At 32.0% G+C, this 19,296-nt stretch overlaps 1 protein-coding gene across 2 annotated transcripts in view; it reads left to right on the top strand.

The window, feature by feature from the left end:
- Fbxo42 (F-box protein 42) overlaps positions 1 to 19,296 on the top strand; it is a 96,213-nt gene that overhangs the window by 61,382 nt on the left and 15,535 nt on the right. The window contains exons 7-9 of one of the 2 annotated variants that reach the window (XM_085825789.1): positions 157 to 282; positions 3,069 to 3,193; positions 15,200 to 15,715. In XM_085825789.1, the coding sequence (XP_085681915.1) occupies positions 157 to 282; positions 3,069 to 3,193; positions 15,200 to 15,715 (767 nt within the window). The remainder of the gene's footprint in view (positions 1 to 156; positions 283 to 3,068; positions 3,194 to 15,199; positions 15,716 to 19,296) is intronic. The other variant, XM_085825790.1, reaches the window with a different exon arrangement.

Consider the following 19,296-nt stretch of genomic DNA (forward strand, 5'->3'; position numbering starts at 1 on the left):
TGCTAATTAACATTTTAGAACAACAATTATAGATAACTATAACTTTCTCTGTATTAAAAGAATTTTGTTTCATGTGCTTGTATTACTAATTAAAGTTTTATTTGAATTATCTTCAATTTGCTATCTTACAACTTTCTTAAAATTTTAAATAAATAGCTGTATACAGACATATGGCTTCTAAAAATGAGTAGTGATCTAAATGTTGTGTGGGAATGGCAAGAAATGTGCGTTCGTATGAAAGAAAATGGCGCACCTCATCTTGCATTTCATCCAGCTTGTAAGGTAACATCCTTTTATTTATGTACAAATTTACTATAACATGGTTAAAGTATAATAACAACAAATGTTGTTACTAATAAAGTATAAGTTTACTGTAGAAATGTGTGAAATTAAAGCAAAAAGTGTGTTCTTATAAATGCTCCCTTTTTTTTTTTTTTTTTTTTTTTTTTTTTTTTTTTTTTTTCAGTTGATGCAAAATTGCTTAATTCAATATGTTGCTGCATGAATTCTACACTGAATTTTTAGATTCTAAGTTAAAAATGAGGAAGTAAATTTTAATTTAAGATGAAATATTTTTTTACTTTATGTATCCACTGTAGGCTGCAAAAGATTAGTTTCTGTAGTTAATTACAGTTGTTAATCTAACCTATAACTAAGCTGCTAGTGAAACATTTAACTTCTTAACTTTTATAATCTCCTAATAATAAAAGTCATTGCTGTCATTCTGAGAAAATCTTGCATGGGGAATAGCCAGCACAAAACAAATTATCTGATTTTTGATGCAAATACGTTATTTGTTTAATGTTAATGTTAAACATTATTACTATTAATGCATACTTTAAAAATGATTAAAATTTTTATGCATATAAGGATGTGAAATAAATCAAGGCTTCTGTATGAAAATACTCTGATGGCAGTTCTCATCATAATCCAGAACATCAGATGCATTTAATTGAATGTATATTTGAACATATGAAGGTCATATGCCAGGGGTGGCCAAACTTCAGGACAGCAGAAGCTATGTGTTAGGATTCGGGAAACTTCAAGAGCTGCAGTTAGATTTTCTGAGAGTCCTAATTTCGTATGCAAATCGTTATAAAAGTAATGAAACAGATTTACCTGAAAAGAAGCTTTTGAAATAAATTAATGACAATTTTGTTTTTGTGAAACTTATATGATTGCATATAAATATAAATACGAACATTTATTTTTCTCACTATGCAGTTTTGGATTGTTTGTACGATATACAGATCTGAAACTAGCATATGTTGCAACTGAACATTTCAGATAGAAAACAAACATTTTCTTCTAGTTCCTATCCCTCCTGCCTGCCTCTGTTTTTAATTGTAGAATGATCTTAGCAGAGGTGTACAAAAATCAAAAGAAGGAATTGTAATAGTCTTTGCGAGTACGGCAATATAAAATCTTTTCATACAAGTGAAGAATAATGGAATAATTTTAAAAATAGATCCATAGATTTTTCTTTATTTTCAACTCGTACGCTTGAAAGAATATGCCATGCAAGAAAGCTTTGCTTGAATTTAGTAAAGCCTAAAAGGCCTATATGCCAAGGGAGAGGGGTACTTTCTATTAAAGACTTTCTGTATGAACTCGCTGATATATTACACAGCTTGACAAAGGAATGTTGTTTTAAAATAAGCTGTAAACTTTTCCCAGTTTTCTACAGAATCATAATAATTTATTTTTTCCTATATTACTAACATTAGAACCAACATACTAAGATCAAAACCTAGTTCCAAATAATTGATTCAAATTAGATTACCAGTTACATTTTACTTTTAAAATAAAGATGAAAATTCAAATTCTCAGATCTCTTGAATCTTCAAAAAAATTTTAAATTTCAAAGCTCAAATCTTAGTGCCTTTATTTCATTCAGATCTTTCAAATTTTAAGGTAAGAAATCACCAAACCTTTTAACAGAAAATTTTAAAAAAATCAGTTTTATTAATTCACTAAAAATGTACATGATAGTTAAAATTTTGGTGACATTAGATTCACTAAATTTACCCTCCGACAGCCCGAATACCATGCTGTTTTAGTATAGCATCTGGGGGGGGGGGGACATTTCAAAATCCTCAAGTAATCTGCGCTTTCTAAAAAGATCTAAATCTGATTATTAAGATTTCTCTCTATATATATATTTATTTCTATGTTATATATAAGATAAAGATTTCTAAATCTGAGAGCCACAGTTTGGCCATGCCTATCAAATGAACTTATAAGAAAACTTTTATTTTTTAGGAACTTTTTTTCCCTTTGCTTTTTTTAGGAAAATATTTCTGACAAAAGATATGGTTTCAAAATATATTTAATGCATGGTTGAACAGTATTAAAATATTTAGAATTTTCATGTCCAACAGTTATGTAAAACTGTTTTGTGTTCTGTATCGTATTAGCCTGAATGTAAAGCAATGGTTTATTTTAAAATGCACTTCTGCAAACAGAACATATGTACAGATTAATTTTTGTCATATTAGCCTGAATGTAAAGCAATGCTTTTATTTTAAAATGCACTTCTGCAAACAGAGCATATGTACAAATTAATTATTGCCATGCATTCTTTAAATTTTGCTCTGAAAAACTCTTTTACATAACAATATGATATTTATCTTTTTAATGATTTCAAAATGTAAAATTAATACATTTAACCTTACTCCCTATTAACTGATAGTTCTGGAGTCTATAATCCTTTAAAATAGGAAATTTGTAATCCCATTTAGTGGACAAAAGGCTTGTCATATGAATATGCATTAACAGTAGGTTTGACTATACATATAAAGCAGTTGTATATGCAAGCCTTTCCTCCTAAATACTTCCTGAAATATGAGATCATCATTTAAACGGACTATTGTAAGTTTTCAAATATTATATGATTTATAAAATTTGAACTAGCATATCTCTCTTTTAACTTTTTAACTGCATTATTATTCTCACAAATTCTATATTTGGTTACCAAATGACATGTTTTAAATGTTGTTCATTATAACTGACATGCTTTTATGGCTAGGTTTCTTTTTAATAGTTTATTTTTTGCATCATCAATTTAGGTTGGTAGCCAAGTTGCAGTTATGAGCAAAACCCAACGATCTAGAACATCACCTTCTTCACTTCCACATCTTTTGCGAGCTCCATCACGCATATGGGTGCCACCTCGCATTAATATGGAAAATGGGTAAATTTCATAACATGAAATAACAGTTTGTTTAGCTTAACAGTTTAACAGTTTTTGTTGATATTGATGGAGCCTAATATAAAGGAAATGTATTTTCAACTAATTTGCGTTGCGTTTAATTTTCCAAACTTTTATTTAGTTATATGAAATATATTTTGATGCAAGCAAATTTGTAGGATTTGTAAACTTTAGTTGACATTTTTCTATGAAAGATTTAAATGAAGAAACATTACTGAAGAATATGGGTATTTAATATTATAATCATCTTAGTAGTTAATATTAGGACTACCATATAGTCTAACTGCCTTGCAAATGTGTCAGTATGTGTAGCAGTTGTGCAAACAAACACAGGTATAAAAATTCTTTAATTTTAATGAGCTGCATCACCCATTTTTATTTATTATTATTTTGTTTTATTCCAAGTTTCGGTGATATATATATGTGTGTGTATATGTGTAATTTAAGCTTAAAAATATGTGATTGAGAAACTTGTCTGCGATGTAAAATACTGCAGAAGAATTTCTACTGGAATATCACAGTTTGCCATTAAATTACTATTGGAATAATTGCTTCGAATTTATTCTTAAAGCCATTACTGAGAATTTCTCATCAGAACAAGCAAACAGAAACTTGTTTAAGTAGCTATTGCTTTTCTGGACAAGTACTTAAAACATTAAATATGAACATAAGAATCTGCATGCATGTATTAATATATATATATATTTTTTATATTTTTCAGTCATTATTATTATTATTATTTTTTTTCCTATAAAAAATTACCAAATTGTAACAAGGTGGTTACACTAATATGTAAGTACCAAAATTTGACTAGAAGTTTGTTTCTTATTATGTATTTTGCAAATTAGTGGGATTTCTGAATGAAATGAATGTCATGAAATGAAGTTTCCAACAAATGGTATAAACTTTTAAATTATCCATGGCCTTAAGAATGAAAAAGCAAATTCTGTACATTTATATTTTTTAAATTATATTTTTTATTAATCATGTATAAGATCAAAATTGTAGTGTGCTGTTTCTTTTTCCATTCCAAAGGGGGAAGATAAAGTTTTAAATGTAATAAAATCAGACAATGTCCTTCATTACTCATACTGGAAGTTGTTGTCTTTGAAATTCATAATGTATTTTGCAAATTAGTGGGAATTCTGAATGAAATGAAGTTTCCAACAAATGGTATAAACTTTTAAATTATCAATGGCCTTTAGAATGAAAAAGCAAATTCTGTACATTTATATTTCTTAAATTATGTTTTTTACTAATCATGTATAAGATCAAAATTGTAGTGTGCTGTTTCTTTTTTCATTCCAAAGGGGAAGATAAAGTTTTAAATGTAATAAAATCAGACGATGGTCCTTCATTACTCATACTGGAAGTTGTTTTCTTTGAAATTCATAAATTTTTCTGCATTAAATTTGTCCTGATTTTAAAACTCTGAAAAAACTAATTTTGATACTCATTTTTTTCGAGTAGCAACAGACTCACACGCTGGAGATAAAAATCTGCTTTATTTCAAAGTCAGTCTTGCCGCTGCTTGCTTTCATTATGCATTAATAGTGAGTTTGTTAATAAGAATTTGTAAGTTTTACAAAATATGAAATAAAAATAGTATTGCCGAGCATTAAATATGTTATTATATAAGGTCATATTCTGATGTTGAAGAAAGCACGCGATTGCATGTGATCTCATTGTATGTCAAAAATTTTTTGCTAACGTCAGCATTTTAAATAAGTAGCTGCGGTTAGCAGCTTTTCAGTTTCTTTCAGGTTAGGATAACTGAAAGAATACATTATTGCCACACTAATTCTTTTATTGATATTGAAAAAAAGTTGTTATATTAAATTTAAATCATGACATCATACGTATTGATCTTAAGCATCAAAAGTGTTTTTGTTTCCTGTTTTGGCCCCCCCCATATATATATATATATATATATATATATATGTAAGATAAAAATGTATGAATCAGAATTATAACTATTAACATTAATTCTTCCTCTCTATTCTAAAATCGTAATAACTTATCTGCATTGTGTCATTCAAATTAATCATGCGATCTTACGTAACTGTTAATACCAGATGCCTGTTGACGACCAATCACCGAATTGTAAACCAAAACTTTTCTCTTCATGTGCTTCCATCCTTCATAACTACGCACTTCAGCTTTTGCTCTCTACTGTGCTAATATGTAATTTCGCTGGCTTGCTTTCTTCAACAATATCAAAAATGTAAATCTTTTGTGGAAAGGCACAACTAGAGTGCCAAGTGATTGTGGCCACAAATATCAATTGGAAATAAAAATGGAATTAAAGCTGCCTCGACTGCCAAGTTCTTTAAATACTACGCAATCAAAAATCTTCTTCAATATGGGTCTAATCACGCATCGACACTGCTCCGGCTTTTCCTTGTGCTTTTAATATGACAATTAAGCCGGTAGGATAGTTTCCTGCAGCCTGAAACCTCAATGGAAAATTTAATTCAGCTCTTCAAATGATCGTTTTGTGATAAATCCAAGATAATGTGAAAGAAGTGAATCATCAAGTTTGTTTTTTCAGTGTTTAAAAAATAACAGATCATTCTTCTGCTGTGGTGTTTTGCAAGTGCTTCAAAAAATAATTACGCGTAGTGTTTACAGATTGAAAGTAATCTCTCGATAAATTGAGAAGTTCGAATGCCTAGTGAAAAGGAAATCATCAGTGAATTACCGTTTAGGAATTCAGCATTACAGCGGGTTCAAGGTCGATCTGAGTTAGTGTTTGCAAGTATGTGCGACAGAAAATTATTTGCACTTCCGCTTTTTCAACAGCTCAAAAAATTATTGCATTCGTGTGAATCTAGCTCATGAACTAAATAATTTAATATGCTGTGAATTTTTTAGTTTTCATTTCAACTTTGGTTAAAATTTCTGCAGTTTGTTTTGAGAAAATCTGAAATTCTTGTTTATTAATTTTTCTAATTTTTCATAATTATGTGTGAGCAAATTAAGTAATTAATTTTAAGCTATTTAAATTATTCATAGGGAAGGATATTAAGATAAGTTTTTATGTTTTTGGAATTTTGTTGAGAATTTTGAATACGAATTTTATAATTATTCTAAAAATGAAGTAGGTGTAAAAAATAAGTGAAATTATTACAGATACGTAATATGAAATTATGGTAAATGCATGTTAAATTTATGGGTGATTGTATGTTAAGTATAGTGTATGTCGAGGGAGTATTGGTTCCTTCAACAGAGGCCTGTTATTACCTCTGTACAGTTGTTCCTTTTACCCTCTTCATGCAAGATAATGTTGGAGGCTCTCATTTTATGAATGCATGTAAATTTTTTATATTTTTTATTATGGAATGTATTAGTGCGATTCTCAAAGGCCAGTTACCTTAATGCAAGGAACGGAGGCCTTTTCAAGTAACTGTCTAGGCACCCTGGGCCACCAGTGCAGAGAACACACTGGTTAGCTCAAGAGGACAGCCCTATTGATGGATATGTTTGTTTAGAAGTATTGCGAGGCCTTCCAGTATGGTAAAATAAAGGAATTGTAAATGAAAGATGATAACGGTGAAACCATAAATTCTGAAAATCTTAATCCTCTTATTATATGGTATTAAAATATAATTTATCAATATGAAAATTAATATCATAAATATTTATGTGCATTTAATTATAAGTAATGATTATGTAAAAGTTTATTTTGTGATATTCTGTAATAAAAAGAACCTTCCCTGAAGAATTATGATTATATGAACTCTCAAGCACAAACACTTTTGGACTGAAATGCTGAAAAATTTAATAGGACTCTAAAAATTAAAAATTTAAAAAAAAATTGATCTTTATAAATTATTCTTTACAGAACAAAAATTTGATGACTTATTTTTTTTTTTTTTTTTTTTTTTTTAATTTGTTAGTGTTTTAACTCTTTTTCTTTAAAAAGGCTTCTCTGTCGCTACGCCTTTTTCTTTTTGAAGGGGGGAAATATGTAAGATAAAAATGTATGAATCAGAATTATAATATAACTATTAATGATAAACATTAATACTTCCTAAAAATCTTTGTAATTCTTTGATATTTTTAGGGGGTTGCAATTTCTTAATAACCTCTATATTTGCATTACTGGGCTGGTATTTACATGCTTGAATTTCATATCCTAGAAAATTTATTTTTTCTTTAGCAAAATTACATTTAGATTGTTTTAATTTTATATTCTCTTTCTCACATATATCAAATATTATTTTAAGATGATTTAAATGTTCACCAAAATTTGGAGAGAATACTATAATATCAACAAAATAATTTAAAGCAAATTGAATCTGATATTTGTTTAAAATTTGTCTAAGAGCTCTTACGAATTGGTTGTCGTTTGGAAAAAGTTAACTGATTTTATTCATATTGAATTTTTTTTTTTTTTTTTCTAAATTTTCTGTTTAAGTGGGCATAGAACTTATAAATTGTGTTTTGGCTGGAGCCCACTAGTATTTTATAAATGCTGAAAATATAAAAAATTTTAAAAAATTGCTGCAGAAATAATTTTTTTATATGCTAAGTTTTTGACATTATAAAGTTCTATTTAAGTTACATGTCCTTTGCAACTGGAATCTTGAAGAAGAGTTTAGCGACTATTCGCTGGCCTTCTGACAACTACAGAAACAAGGAAGAATCCAAGGAAGGGTTAAAATACCCTTTTATTCACTCAAAGAAATAATTGATAGTTGGCCCCCCTCTCGGGCTTACAAGAAAGCCTGCACTTGGGCTTAAGATAGAGAATGAGGAACTAAACGAATTCGAACGAATTAAAATTTATCCAAAGCGGTACAGAAATAACTGAGTTAGCCCATAAATAGACCTCACCGGTGAATACTAACAGGTACGAAAGACTGCGGCTGAATGCAGTAAGATAGGCTTAAAGCAGTGACGTGGCCAGAAGTCAGAACACGTTTGCTGAGAACTTCTGAGCTCCTCTTCGGAAGTGACTGAAGTTCCCATTAAACACTGGTTCTACTTCATTTACTTAAAATGCGATACTGAAAACTCATTCTGGTAAGGATTTGTAGGAGGAGTAACAAGAGAGTAAAGGAAAGGGTTTCAGAATTAAAAGTAACTATTAGAAAATTAATATACTCCTTACAACATATTATTATTACTTTACTTGCACCATTAACAAAAAGTCATGAAAAAGTATTCATGAGGCAGAGCAGTATGTGGCCAAAACAGCTATGTGGCAACCGAGATAAGGATGTAGTGTTTCAGTTTTAGCCAATCTAGCATGGCCTCAAAGAGGGAAAGATTAACATTAAAATAAAAAGTTGATGTAATCCATGTAGCAGAAATTGAGAGATTTAGTGCAGAAATTTGGAATAAGTAAAAGCCAAGTAAGAAATAAAAGTATTATGGATTACTAATTAAAATGAACATTCCAAGAGTAAAATCTAGAAAACTTATAAGGTATTTTCCTTTCTGCATGCCTTCATGGTATAACTATAGGCATGCTCACCATATATTTGGGAAGGTCTGGAGTTTGAATCCAGGTGAGAGAAATGCGATTTTCTTCAGTCTCCGTACATTGGAAAAGTCTAAAAGACTTTACAAGCCTGAACTAAAAGGTGGTGGAGAATAATTTGTCACCACCAGGATTTGATGATTGGGTCTCCTAATCTCAGTTGTCTTTTAAAAGTGGGAGTATTATAAGTTATTATCTCCTTCCTTTCTGCATACCTTCATGGTAGAACTGGAAGCACGCTCGATGCATATTTGGGAGTTCCAGAGTTCAAATCCCAGTAAAATTTTGTACGTTCCTGCATCAGTATAACCTAATGATTTTGCAAATTGAAGCATGGGAAATTGATACAGTAGCATTCATTTGGTTTTGTTCTGTAAACGGAAACACTATTCCTGTAAGTGGAGTATCATTGCGAGAAAAGGCAAAAGAAGTTTCGAAAAGTCTGAATTTCAAAGCATCAGATGGTTAGTTACAAAAATTTAAGCAAAGCAAATACAGTCAAATACTGAAAATCCGCTGACCTGAAATCTGCCAAATCTCGAAATCCGCATTACCTCTCAAAATATAAACATTCAATTTATAGGTTCTGGAAACCGCAACATGGAGATCGAAGTATTAAAGAAAAAATACTTACCAAATAATAATGACATAACAGTCCAAATAATAAATAATAATGACCAGAGTCAGAAATACCAAATTTTTGACATCATGGCAAAAGTTTTTTTCCCCTCCAATCTGTATCGAGGTAAAAAATAAATCGGAAATTCTGAAAAAAATTCTTTTAGGTGACCATTCTATTTCAATTTTTAGTTATATAAAAAAAAATTCACCATCAATGACTGCATTTATTTGTTAGCAAAATCATGGGATTCTGTTTCCCAAACAACATTAGTAAATGCCAGGCGTAATGTATGGCCATCTTCTCTGTTTATTGAATTTGAGAGTGGTGACAGGGAATTTTCTGGTTTTAGGGTCAGTGCAGCAAGGTTTAAAGCGAGAGAATTGCTTTTATATTCGAAAGAAAGAATAAATGAGGAGGCTTTGTAAGAAGAAGATATCATTGAATGTATGATGTGTTCAGATGAGCCAACACTGGCATATCAGATGACTGATGATGAAATCATTGGCTCTGTTTTGAACTTGTCACAGCAAGAAAACAATTCCAACACTGACACAGATAGTGAACTTCATAGGAGTGAGAAAATATTTTTTAATGAGTGTTTAGAACATGGTGAACACATATCTAAAATTTTTAAAACAACAGAGCTGTGTCACAGAGCAAAAGATTATGACTCTATATAATTAAAAAAATAAAAAAATAAAAAAAAACTTACTCTGGAGTACCCCAAAGTTTAAAAAATTATGCTTTATTAATATCCCTTATTTTTATGTCTTTATTGTATATGTCCGTAATGTTTTTGAATGTCCCTTTAATCGCTAATATAAAGAATAATATAATAAATATATATACATATAATAATAATTTAACACATATAATAAATTGATGTAATAATGTATATTATTGTAATAATTTATATAATAACTTAATTAAATGTATCTGATATCTTATTTATTTCACACTTTTAGTCTGAATATTACGATTTATCTTTTCTGTCCTGAAATCCACAAAATCCTAAAAAAATCTGCACAACCTCTGGTCCCAAGCATTGCGGATTTCTGGACGTCTACTGTATTACTTTTAAGACTACTTGTGATGTTTGTATTTGTGTAGATATGCAATATGTAACTGAATAAAAATCCTAAATGAAATTTGTGAAGCATATGAGACTAAAAATATCTGCAGTGGAGATGAAACTGGATTATTTTATTGAATTTTGCCTAATAAAACTCTATATTTCAAAGGAGAAAAGCTCCAAGGAAATGTCTGATTGTGATACTTTGTTGAAACATGGAAGGAGAGCTTGAGCCACCACTTGTAATTGAAAAGGCCAAGAAACCAAGGTGCTTGAAAAACGTCATTCTAAAGCTTTATCTGTCCATTGGTATTGCAATAAAAAGTCATGGATGATGCAAAGCATAATGTCAGAATAGTTGATTGCTCTTGATTAAACAGTATCTGGAAAAAATAAGAACATTCTTTTATTTCTTGATTATTTGCCATCCCACCCAACAAAAATAACCATTTGGTGACAAAATTAGCGATTTCTCCCCACGTGTGGCAATCCTGCCTTCCTTGCTATTTTATGACAACCATAAAACTGCTTTGGAGGGAAGCCATTTGTTACAAAATGTACCGTACCTGTACATTTTGTAACACTATGTACCTTCTGAAGAATGGCAAAATATTATTTAAGGGGCAAAATGTCTGGTCTGGTGGGTGTCCCATATTCAGAGGTGTTACTGTATTTTGACAATTTATTGAAACTAATAATAAACTCATAAGTAGTACTTAGGCTGTCCAAGTTTGTATTTATATGGTGTTGAAGGTGTATCAGTTTTGGACCCCCCACACGTGCACAAAATAAATTAATAAATAAAATTTAAAAATAAATTTAAAAAAATTCCTGTGTCTTTGAAAATGTGTGTTTCCCAGCTAATGCAACATCAATAGTGCAGGCTTTTGGACCAAAATATAATTAGAAGCTTCAAGGTACATTGCAGAAAATTGTTTTTATAGCTTGTTCTTTGACAAGCTGGTTGCAGAAACTACGACCAGTTTGCAAAATATGTAAGTGCATTGAATGGCATTCAGTGGATGACAAAGGCTACTAAATCCATATTACAAAGTTGTGTTACAAAGTGTGTGTTTTAAGAAAGCAGGCTTCGAAATTTCGATTTCGAGTGCCCTCATTGAAATTACTATTGATAAAAATGAATTGTTTGAATTGTCAAAATCAATGTCAGTGCTCAAATGCAAAAATATATAGAAATTAATGAAAACTTGTGTACTGAAGGCACCAATGACTGCATAAAATCTTTTATTCGAACTGTACTTGATGCCTTTAAAAAATTAGCTTGGAAAGCAGAGAGGAATACAAAGAAGAGCCAGATGAAAAGCATGACAAAAATAAATAAATAAATAAATAAACAGATACCTTAAAATACATTACCCAAATAAATAATAATAAAAAAAATTCATGATAACCATTGCTGGCACGGCAGAACTTAAGATCATCAGTGACTTTGATACAGTAGTGTCCACATAAAAATAAATATAATAATAGCCACATAAAAAAATGTTATAATATCCACATAGAAAAAAGCTTGCAATGGGCAGATTTTCAAACAAACTCATATAACTTAATTTAGAAGTCAAACAACAAAAACTTATTATATAACTTATTAAAGCAACATAAACCATATAACTTATTTTCAGTAGATTTCTGAAAGTATTCTGTGTTGTTCATTTCATACATTTTTGCAATAATTAAAGTTTTTAATTAAAAAGCTTCATTTTTCATTAACTTCAAATTCAAATAATACCCATGACTATGTTACTTATTTATATATCATTTATTGAAACCTTGATACAAATTGAATTTCTAATTAAATTACATCTTTTTAGTATTGTTGCATTTTTCTTTTCTGACACCAGTTGTTTTTACGTTATTTTCTTCCTTTATGTTCGTATGGGGTTCGTGTGGATTTGGAGTGAATAAGGATGACAGCAGTTGATGGAACATTGAAATGCACTTTATTTACCAATATTAATCAGGACAGCTCCAAAACACTTTTACAGTCATCGAAGATCTACAATAAACACACTGGAACGATCAGCGACACAGTCTTCAGACTGTCAGGCAATAACGGTGGAGACAGCTTCACTGCAAGGCATCAGAGTACAGCTCCCAACTCTGCTCGGGCGTTCTCGGAACTCCACGCACTCTCGAGACTCTCCACGCTACAACTCGTGATGTATTCGATGACACACAGAGCACGGCTCCAGACTCTTTGGTTCAGTCATTCCTGGAGTTTGACGATGCACTAAGAGACTCTTCAATGCACTCGATGACCAACTCGGCGCTAGACTTTGAGACACTCGCTCAATGACTGATGAGGCACACACCGAGTTGCCCTCTCGACAAGGCACACTGACTCATACTGCGGACCAGCAAGGTTTATATAGCTTTCGGCTTGTGTTCGAGAACGTTCTGGGCTAAACCGGTAAGAATTCGTTCCAGAAGGTCCTCCATCCGTCCATGGCATATCGCCAATTTTGTCACCAAATGGGCGATTTCTCCCCATGTGTGGCAATCCTGCCTTCCTTGCTATTTTATGGCAACCATAAAACTGCTTTGGAGGGAAGCCATTTGTTACAAAATGTATCGTACCTGTACATTTTGTAACACTATGTACCTTCTGAAGAATGGCAAAATATTATTTAAGGGACAAAATGTCTGGTCTGGTGGGTGTCCCATATTCAGAGGTGTTACTGTATTTTGACAATTTATTGAAACTAATAATAAACTCATAAATAGTACTTAGGCTGTCTAAGTTTGTATTTATATGGTGTTGAAGGTGTATCAGTTTTGGACCCCCCACACGTGCACAAAATAAATTAATAAATAAAATTAAAAAATAAATTTTAAAAAATTCCTGTGTCTGAAAATGTGTTCTTTCAAAATTTCCAGAAATTCACTTACTTGGTGATAAAACAAGCTGTTATTAAGGCTTGTCAGTAGCATTTTTGTGCATAAATATGGTTCTATTTTAGCTGTTTTCACAGTTCAAGTCAGAATCGCAAGATCTGCAATTCTTTACAAGAAATAAGTACTGCTATATAAAACATGTCCACAGATTTAATATGTGAAGTCTAACCCTAAATGTGAAAATTAAGCAAATTAATAAGCAAAAGAATGCCATAAAACATACAATTTTATTAGGCTTTATCATGCTTCTGAATAATTACTTAAATATGCAAAAAAAATCTTTTCTTATTTTTATTTAAATTTATTGGGTGAGTGTTTAAAAAGATTTGGGTGAAGTAAATTAAAAATACATTTTTTTGTTAATAGAATATGAGGGTTGGAACTTTAATAGTGGCAACTATTTATTTACAAGGAATACAAAAGTGATTCATGTCACCATGTTTTACAGTCCTTCAATATAGTCGCCAGCATTGTGTACAACCCGTTTCCAATGATGTGGAAGTCGCAGAATACCTGTAGCAGCGCCTGTTTTGTTGATAGTTTGAATGGACCGATCTACTGCCACAAGAATCTCAGGAACAGTTTGGAAGCAAGTGCCACGAAGTGGTTCATTCATCTTAGGAATTAAGTCATAGTCACAAGGACTTAGATCTGGGGAGGATGGTGGATGGTAAAGCACTTCCCAGCCTCATCGCTTGAACAAATCGGTCACAGCTTGCGCTGCATGCAGCCGAGCATTGTCATGCAAAATGAGAGGAGCGTTCTGCAGAAAGTGTCACTGTTTTTTTCTCAAAGCTGGTCAGAGATTGTGCTCCAAAAATGAGCAGTAATACTGCACAGTGATGGTCTGCTGTGGGGGAACAGTATGCGTTAGGATGACACCATCACAGTCGTACACGAGAATCACCATAACTTTCAGATTGCTGGGGTTCTGACGAAATTTCGAGCGTCGTGGTGACCCGTGATGACACCATTCGTTTGATTGCCATTTCAGTTCTGGCTGGTACGATCGGGCCCAAGTCTCATCCAGCGTAATGATACGGCGTAAAAAAGCATCTCCTTCGCGCTCATAGCGCTCCAGGTGGGTTTGGGCAGCATCATATCGTAGCCATTTCTGCATTTCCGTCAATTGATGTGGAACCCATCGTGAAGCAATTTTTCTCATGGACAGGCGTTCCTTCAGAATGTGCAGCACAGTCGTATGCGCTAATCCTGTTTGTCCGGCCAGCTGACGAATCGTTTGGCGGTGATCACTGTCCATTAGTGGGGCAACAGCTTGCACGTCTGTATCGCTGACACTCGGACGACCTGGCCGCAGCATATCTGCCACGTTTTGGCGTCCTCAATTGAATGCTTTCACCCATCTTGCTACGATTCTGTAACGCAATGCAGATTCCCCGCAAGCCTCTTGGAGCCCTTGATGACACTGTCGTGCTGTAAGACCTCTGGCACATTAAATTTTTATCCAACATTGTTGTTCTTGTTTTGAAAACATCCTGACAACACTTACTTTAGACTGCGAGCTAATAGAAGGATCCGTTCTTTGCGTCACTCTGCATGCGCATGATGTAGGCAGGACGAGTCTTTTTCCTGAGAGGTAAGGTAGGTATGTAGTTCACGTGTGGTATACGCGATATTCTTTGGTTTTGTTGCGTAGCGTTTTTTCAGCTCTGTTTCCGCTATTAAAGTTCCGACCCTCGTATAATGGTTTTCACATTTAGTTTTAAAATGCTTGTACTTGTTTTGTGATATCTTTCCTGTCTTAGTTTTTATTAATTTATATTTAAAAAAAGGCCTTATTATTGAAATAATTTTCCTTCTCCCCCTTCTTCTATTTATTTTTTATATGTTAAAATTTTTCAGGAAATGAAAAATACTTTTCTCTTTTAGCATTGATGTGAAAATTTCAAAACGTCCTCCACCAGAAATTGAACCATGTGTCAATGGTAAACGAGGAGTTCTTAAGCGTCACATAGATCGGCAGAATAATTCCACATCTAGTCATATGTCAAGTAGTGATGAAGATGATTTCCATTCTCAAGATTTAGCGAAGAGAAAATCTAGCAATTTGGGCTTGAATTCTGGTGCACGTTCTTCTCGTGATAACTCTAAAACTTTCCTTGTTTCATCTGTTAATTCACCTTCAACCTCAGGTTATCAAAACACAGCTGCTAAAAACTCTGTTTCATCATCATACACAGCATCAGGACAAATAAGTAATTCTGATTCTAAAGGGAATGTAGATAATACAAGTTCATCACATAATTCTAGAGATGCTTCTGTGCAAAACTCACAAAAACATCCACCATTAAATCCATATGCTTCTCGACGTAATAGACAGAGGCAGTTAGAAGGATTAGATCGTATGGAACAGAGGTTAAGAGACCTTCGAGCTGGTACTTTGAGGTAAGTAGCTGTAAATTTTAATTATCAAATTTTGTTACGAACTTCATATTATATATATTACAAGCTGTATTACTGTGTTTAAATGGAAAACTGTACATAATCTGAAATCTGGATATCCAGTACCCAGAATGGTCTAATTTCCAGACTTCCAGTCCATCAGTCAAAAAGCAATAAATAAACATATAAAATGATTTTAAAAAATCCCCCTTCTTGCTTACAGTTAATGGATGGTTAATGTGATACTCAATAAAATGGTAAAACCACTGATTGCAGGTAATTTGAAGTGACTTCAAATTATGGCAAATGGATTCTTACAGTGGAATTTTTATGGATTTGCCCATGGGTAATGTGACTACAACTTATTTACCATTTTAAATCTTCTAGTTTTTAAAAAATCTTATTTTCTATCATCAGACTTTTGGAGCTGTGTTTTTCTCCCCGTACTAAAAGTGCTGCAAATTTTTCACCTGCCTAAATTTATTTTAGACACATTGCATGCTCTCTTTCTTTCTATATATATTTTTTCATAAAGAATAACTTTAAAATTAATTTTTTTTAATAAATTTAAAAAGGACTTAAAAAGTAAAATCCTGCACTATTTCCACAAAGATAAAATTTAATTTAATGGGGAATAAAGTGAAAATCGTTTAACACGAAACTGAGGGGACTGAATTATTTTTTCGTGTTAAAGGTTATTCCCCCCCCCCCCAAAAAAAAACATATATTCAACAAAATTAAGATTTTTAGAGTACATTTAATTTACGTAGATATGTATATGTGCATGTATTTAATAAAAATCAATAAAAGAAAAATTCCACACGAATTTAATGAAATTTAATGCAATATTTTCAAGTTTTTTGAAAAACAAAATATTTATTGAATTTTTGGAAAATAATTTGATATTTTTCTTTGCATTATCATTTTTAGCATCCAATTGTCAACAAATTGTTTGACGTCGTCCATTTTGTAATTCTTTTCACCATTGGAATGTGCGTCTATATAACTGCGCATGCTTTTCATGATGTTCTTCATTTCAGATGACGTGGGAGCAGGACGTTCATTATTCATTTCATTTTTGTTGTCGGAATCTGAATCAATGACATTTTTTTAGCTTTGTACAAACTCCAAAATGTCTTTGTCTGCCATAATTGGGGCTGTACATGCATTATCGTCCACTGCAGCGAAGTCTTCCGATGATACAGTAGGACAGTCCAATAATACATTAACTTTCTAAAACATTTTATTAAGTGCCGGCTCAGTTTCAATATCCTCCTTCTTCATTTCTTTTGGCGCCAAATAATCTGATACTTTTGATAACCCTACAGGACGAAAACAATTTCAGTCGTCCTTTGAGTCGCTGAATCCCACTCAGAATACAACATATGAAGAGCATCTAATAAACTGATCAAGAAATCTTCATTTCCTTGGATTGTGAGTAAATATTTTCGAAGTAATTGCTTCCAGTAGAAAAATTTCATATTTTATATAATCCCTTGATCATAAGGCTGCAAGACACTTGTTGTATTTGGAAGCAAAAAGATGAAGCGTTATAGCTTTCAATACAACATTGGGATGACTCGGACAATTATCAATTATCATTGCAACCTTACACTTTTCTTGTAAGAATCGCTCATCTAACTTTACGTTCCAATTGGTGAACATCGTATCTACCATTCATGCATTTTTATTTTCTGTATTTTCAACTGGTAATGTTCTTACATTCGTAAAACATTGCAGTTTCAAACTTTTGCCAATAACAAATAGGGCTAGTTTTTTAGAACCATCCAAACTACTTCCTACCAATGCCATAATCCGTTCTTTAGACAGTTTTTTCCCTGAACACGATTGTCCTTTAAATGGGGAAGTATTATTGGGTAAGCAGCGGTAAAATAACTCAATTTTGAATGTTGAAGACATCTTTCCACGTTGACATCTCCACATTGAAGACATCTTTCACTTCATATTCTTCAAGTATTGAAGGCAACATATCCTGAAACCAATTTACTATCATGGTCGGTAAAACCTGATTAGCTTCTAGCACTATGCAATTTCTTTTCTTGGATAGTTCCAATCATCCTGGATTTGCAGAAAATGTAATACCCACTTTTCTAGCAAATTCATTTCTTCTTTCTAGCATTAAAAGGTCCTGGTATGGGAGCATTCTGAGATCTCGCTTGTTTGAACCAAGGAAGTAAAGCCATCTCTAAGTCCTTGGCTTGGCCGTTCTCATCCGTTTTCGCTCTGGCTTCATTTTAAGCAAAATAGTAGTTTGCTTTCCCCCTGAGCTCTTTGCAATTGTGCTCATAAAAATATTCTTCTAAAATAGACAAAAAAGGAACGCCAACCAAACTCACTGATTTTTCTACTCACACTGCAATGTACTCGTCACTGAAACCCAAAGCCAAATGATAAGGGAGGAGATGTTTTTGTGCGGCGTTTGTTGGGGTGGAGGGTGAAAGTAGTTTAGATAAACAAAATTGGCTCGTGTCACAGACTAATCCGAGAGTATTTCAAAGCCAATTTAGCCTCCTTTCTATGAAACATGTGAAACCACTGCCCTTTCATTTCATATCCCTCTTAAATTTCACCTGCGCGGCTGTTGTTTTCTGTATTTTGTTCATTTCCAGAAAGGAAATCTTTTCGTGTTAAGTGATTTTTTTTGTTCCGTGTTAAGAGAGAAAAAGTTTCATGAAAATACATAGTAGTTTGTCAGGACCATTCTTTTTTTTCGTGTTAACCGATATTTCGTCGAAAGCGTTTTTGCATTAAACGTATTTCACTTTATGTGAAGGAAATTATCTCCTATAAAATGTGAAGTGAAATTTAGATAGTAAATATGCACTGTTGTGAATATAAGTAATTGGAATTTGTAAATAATTAAACTGGAATTGTTTATTAAAATACAAAACTTAAATAAAACGAGAATTATTGCTGATTCCATAAAAAGGTTCTGACTCATCGAGGGAAATTGGAATATTGCCATACAACTACTTACAATTCATGAGGAGCACATTTTGTCATTTCGCATTTCTGAGCAAAATCCTACTTAAATTTTACATTCTTTTTTCAGTTTTATAAAATCCAAATTTAAATCTTAGACAGTTATTTGCAATTAATTTCAGAAATAAATATAGTGTTCATATAGAACAACATTTAAATGAAAAAGTAATATTTAAACGAAAAAAAGAATAAAAATCAAGATGCAAATGAAATGAAAGGAACAAGTAAAAGTTAAATAAACAATGAAATTTTTAAATATTAATTAGCCAAAATTAATCTTAAATTTTACCCTAACCAGTGGAAATTTCAAAATGAGTATCACAACAACAAGCTTTAAGTGCTAAAGGTTGCCTTGAGTAAATTTTGGGAGAATCCATTTTACTGTTATGTTAAAACTGCATTTTTATTGGCATTAAATTGAGACAGGAAAAGGTTTTCCATTGACCCAGATTTCTTCCAGGATAACCATTCAGCAATAAATAACAGAAAATAATAATAAAAACTGCATGGTAAGAAATGGAGAGTAAAACTGAAAATTTTATAATTGAATTCTGGCAAAATTCACTGCAAAAGAAACATTT

Source organism: Stegodyphus dumicola, chromosome 10 (genome assembly GCF_044657685.1).
Source record: "Stegodyphus dumicola isolate Sdum_Otavi_A_Nest chromosome 10, ASM4465768v1".
In the NCBI taxonomy this organism is placed as follows: Eukaryota; Metazoa; Arthropoda; class Arachnida; order Araneae; family Eresidae; genus Stegodyphus; species Stegodyphus dumicola.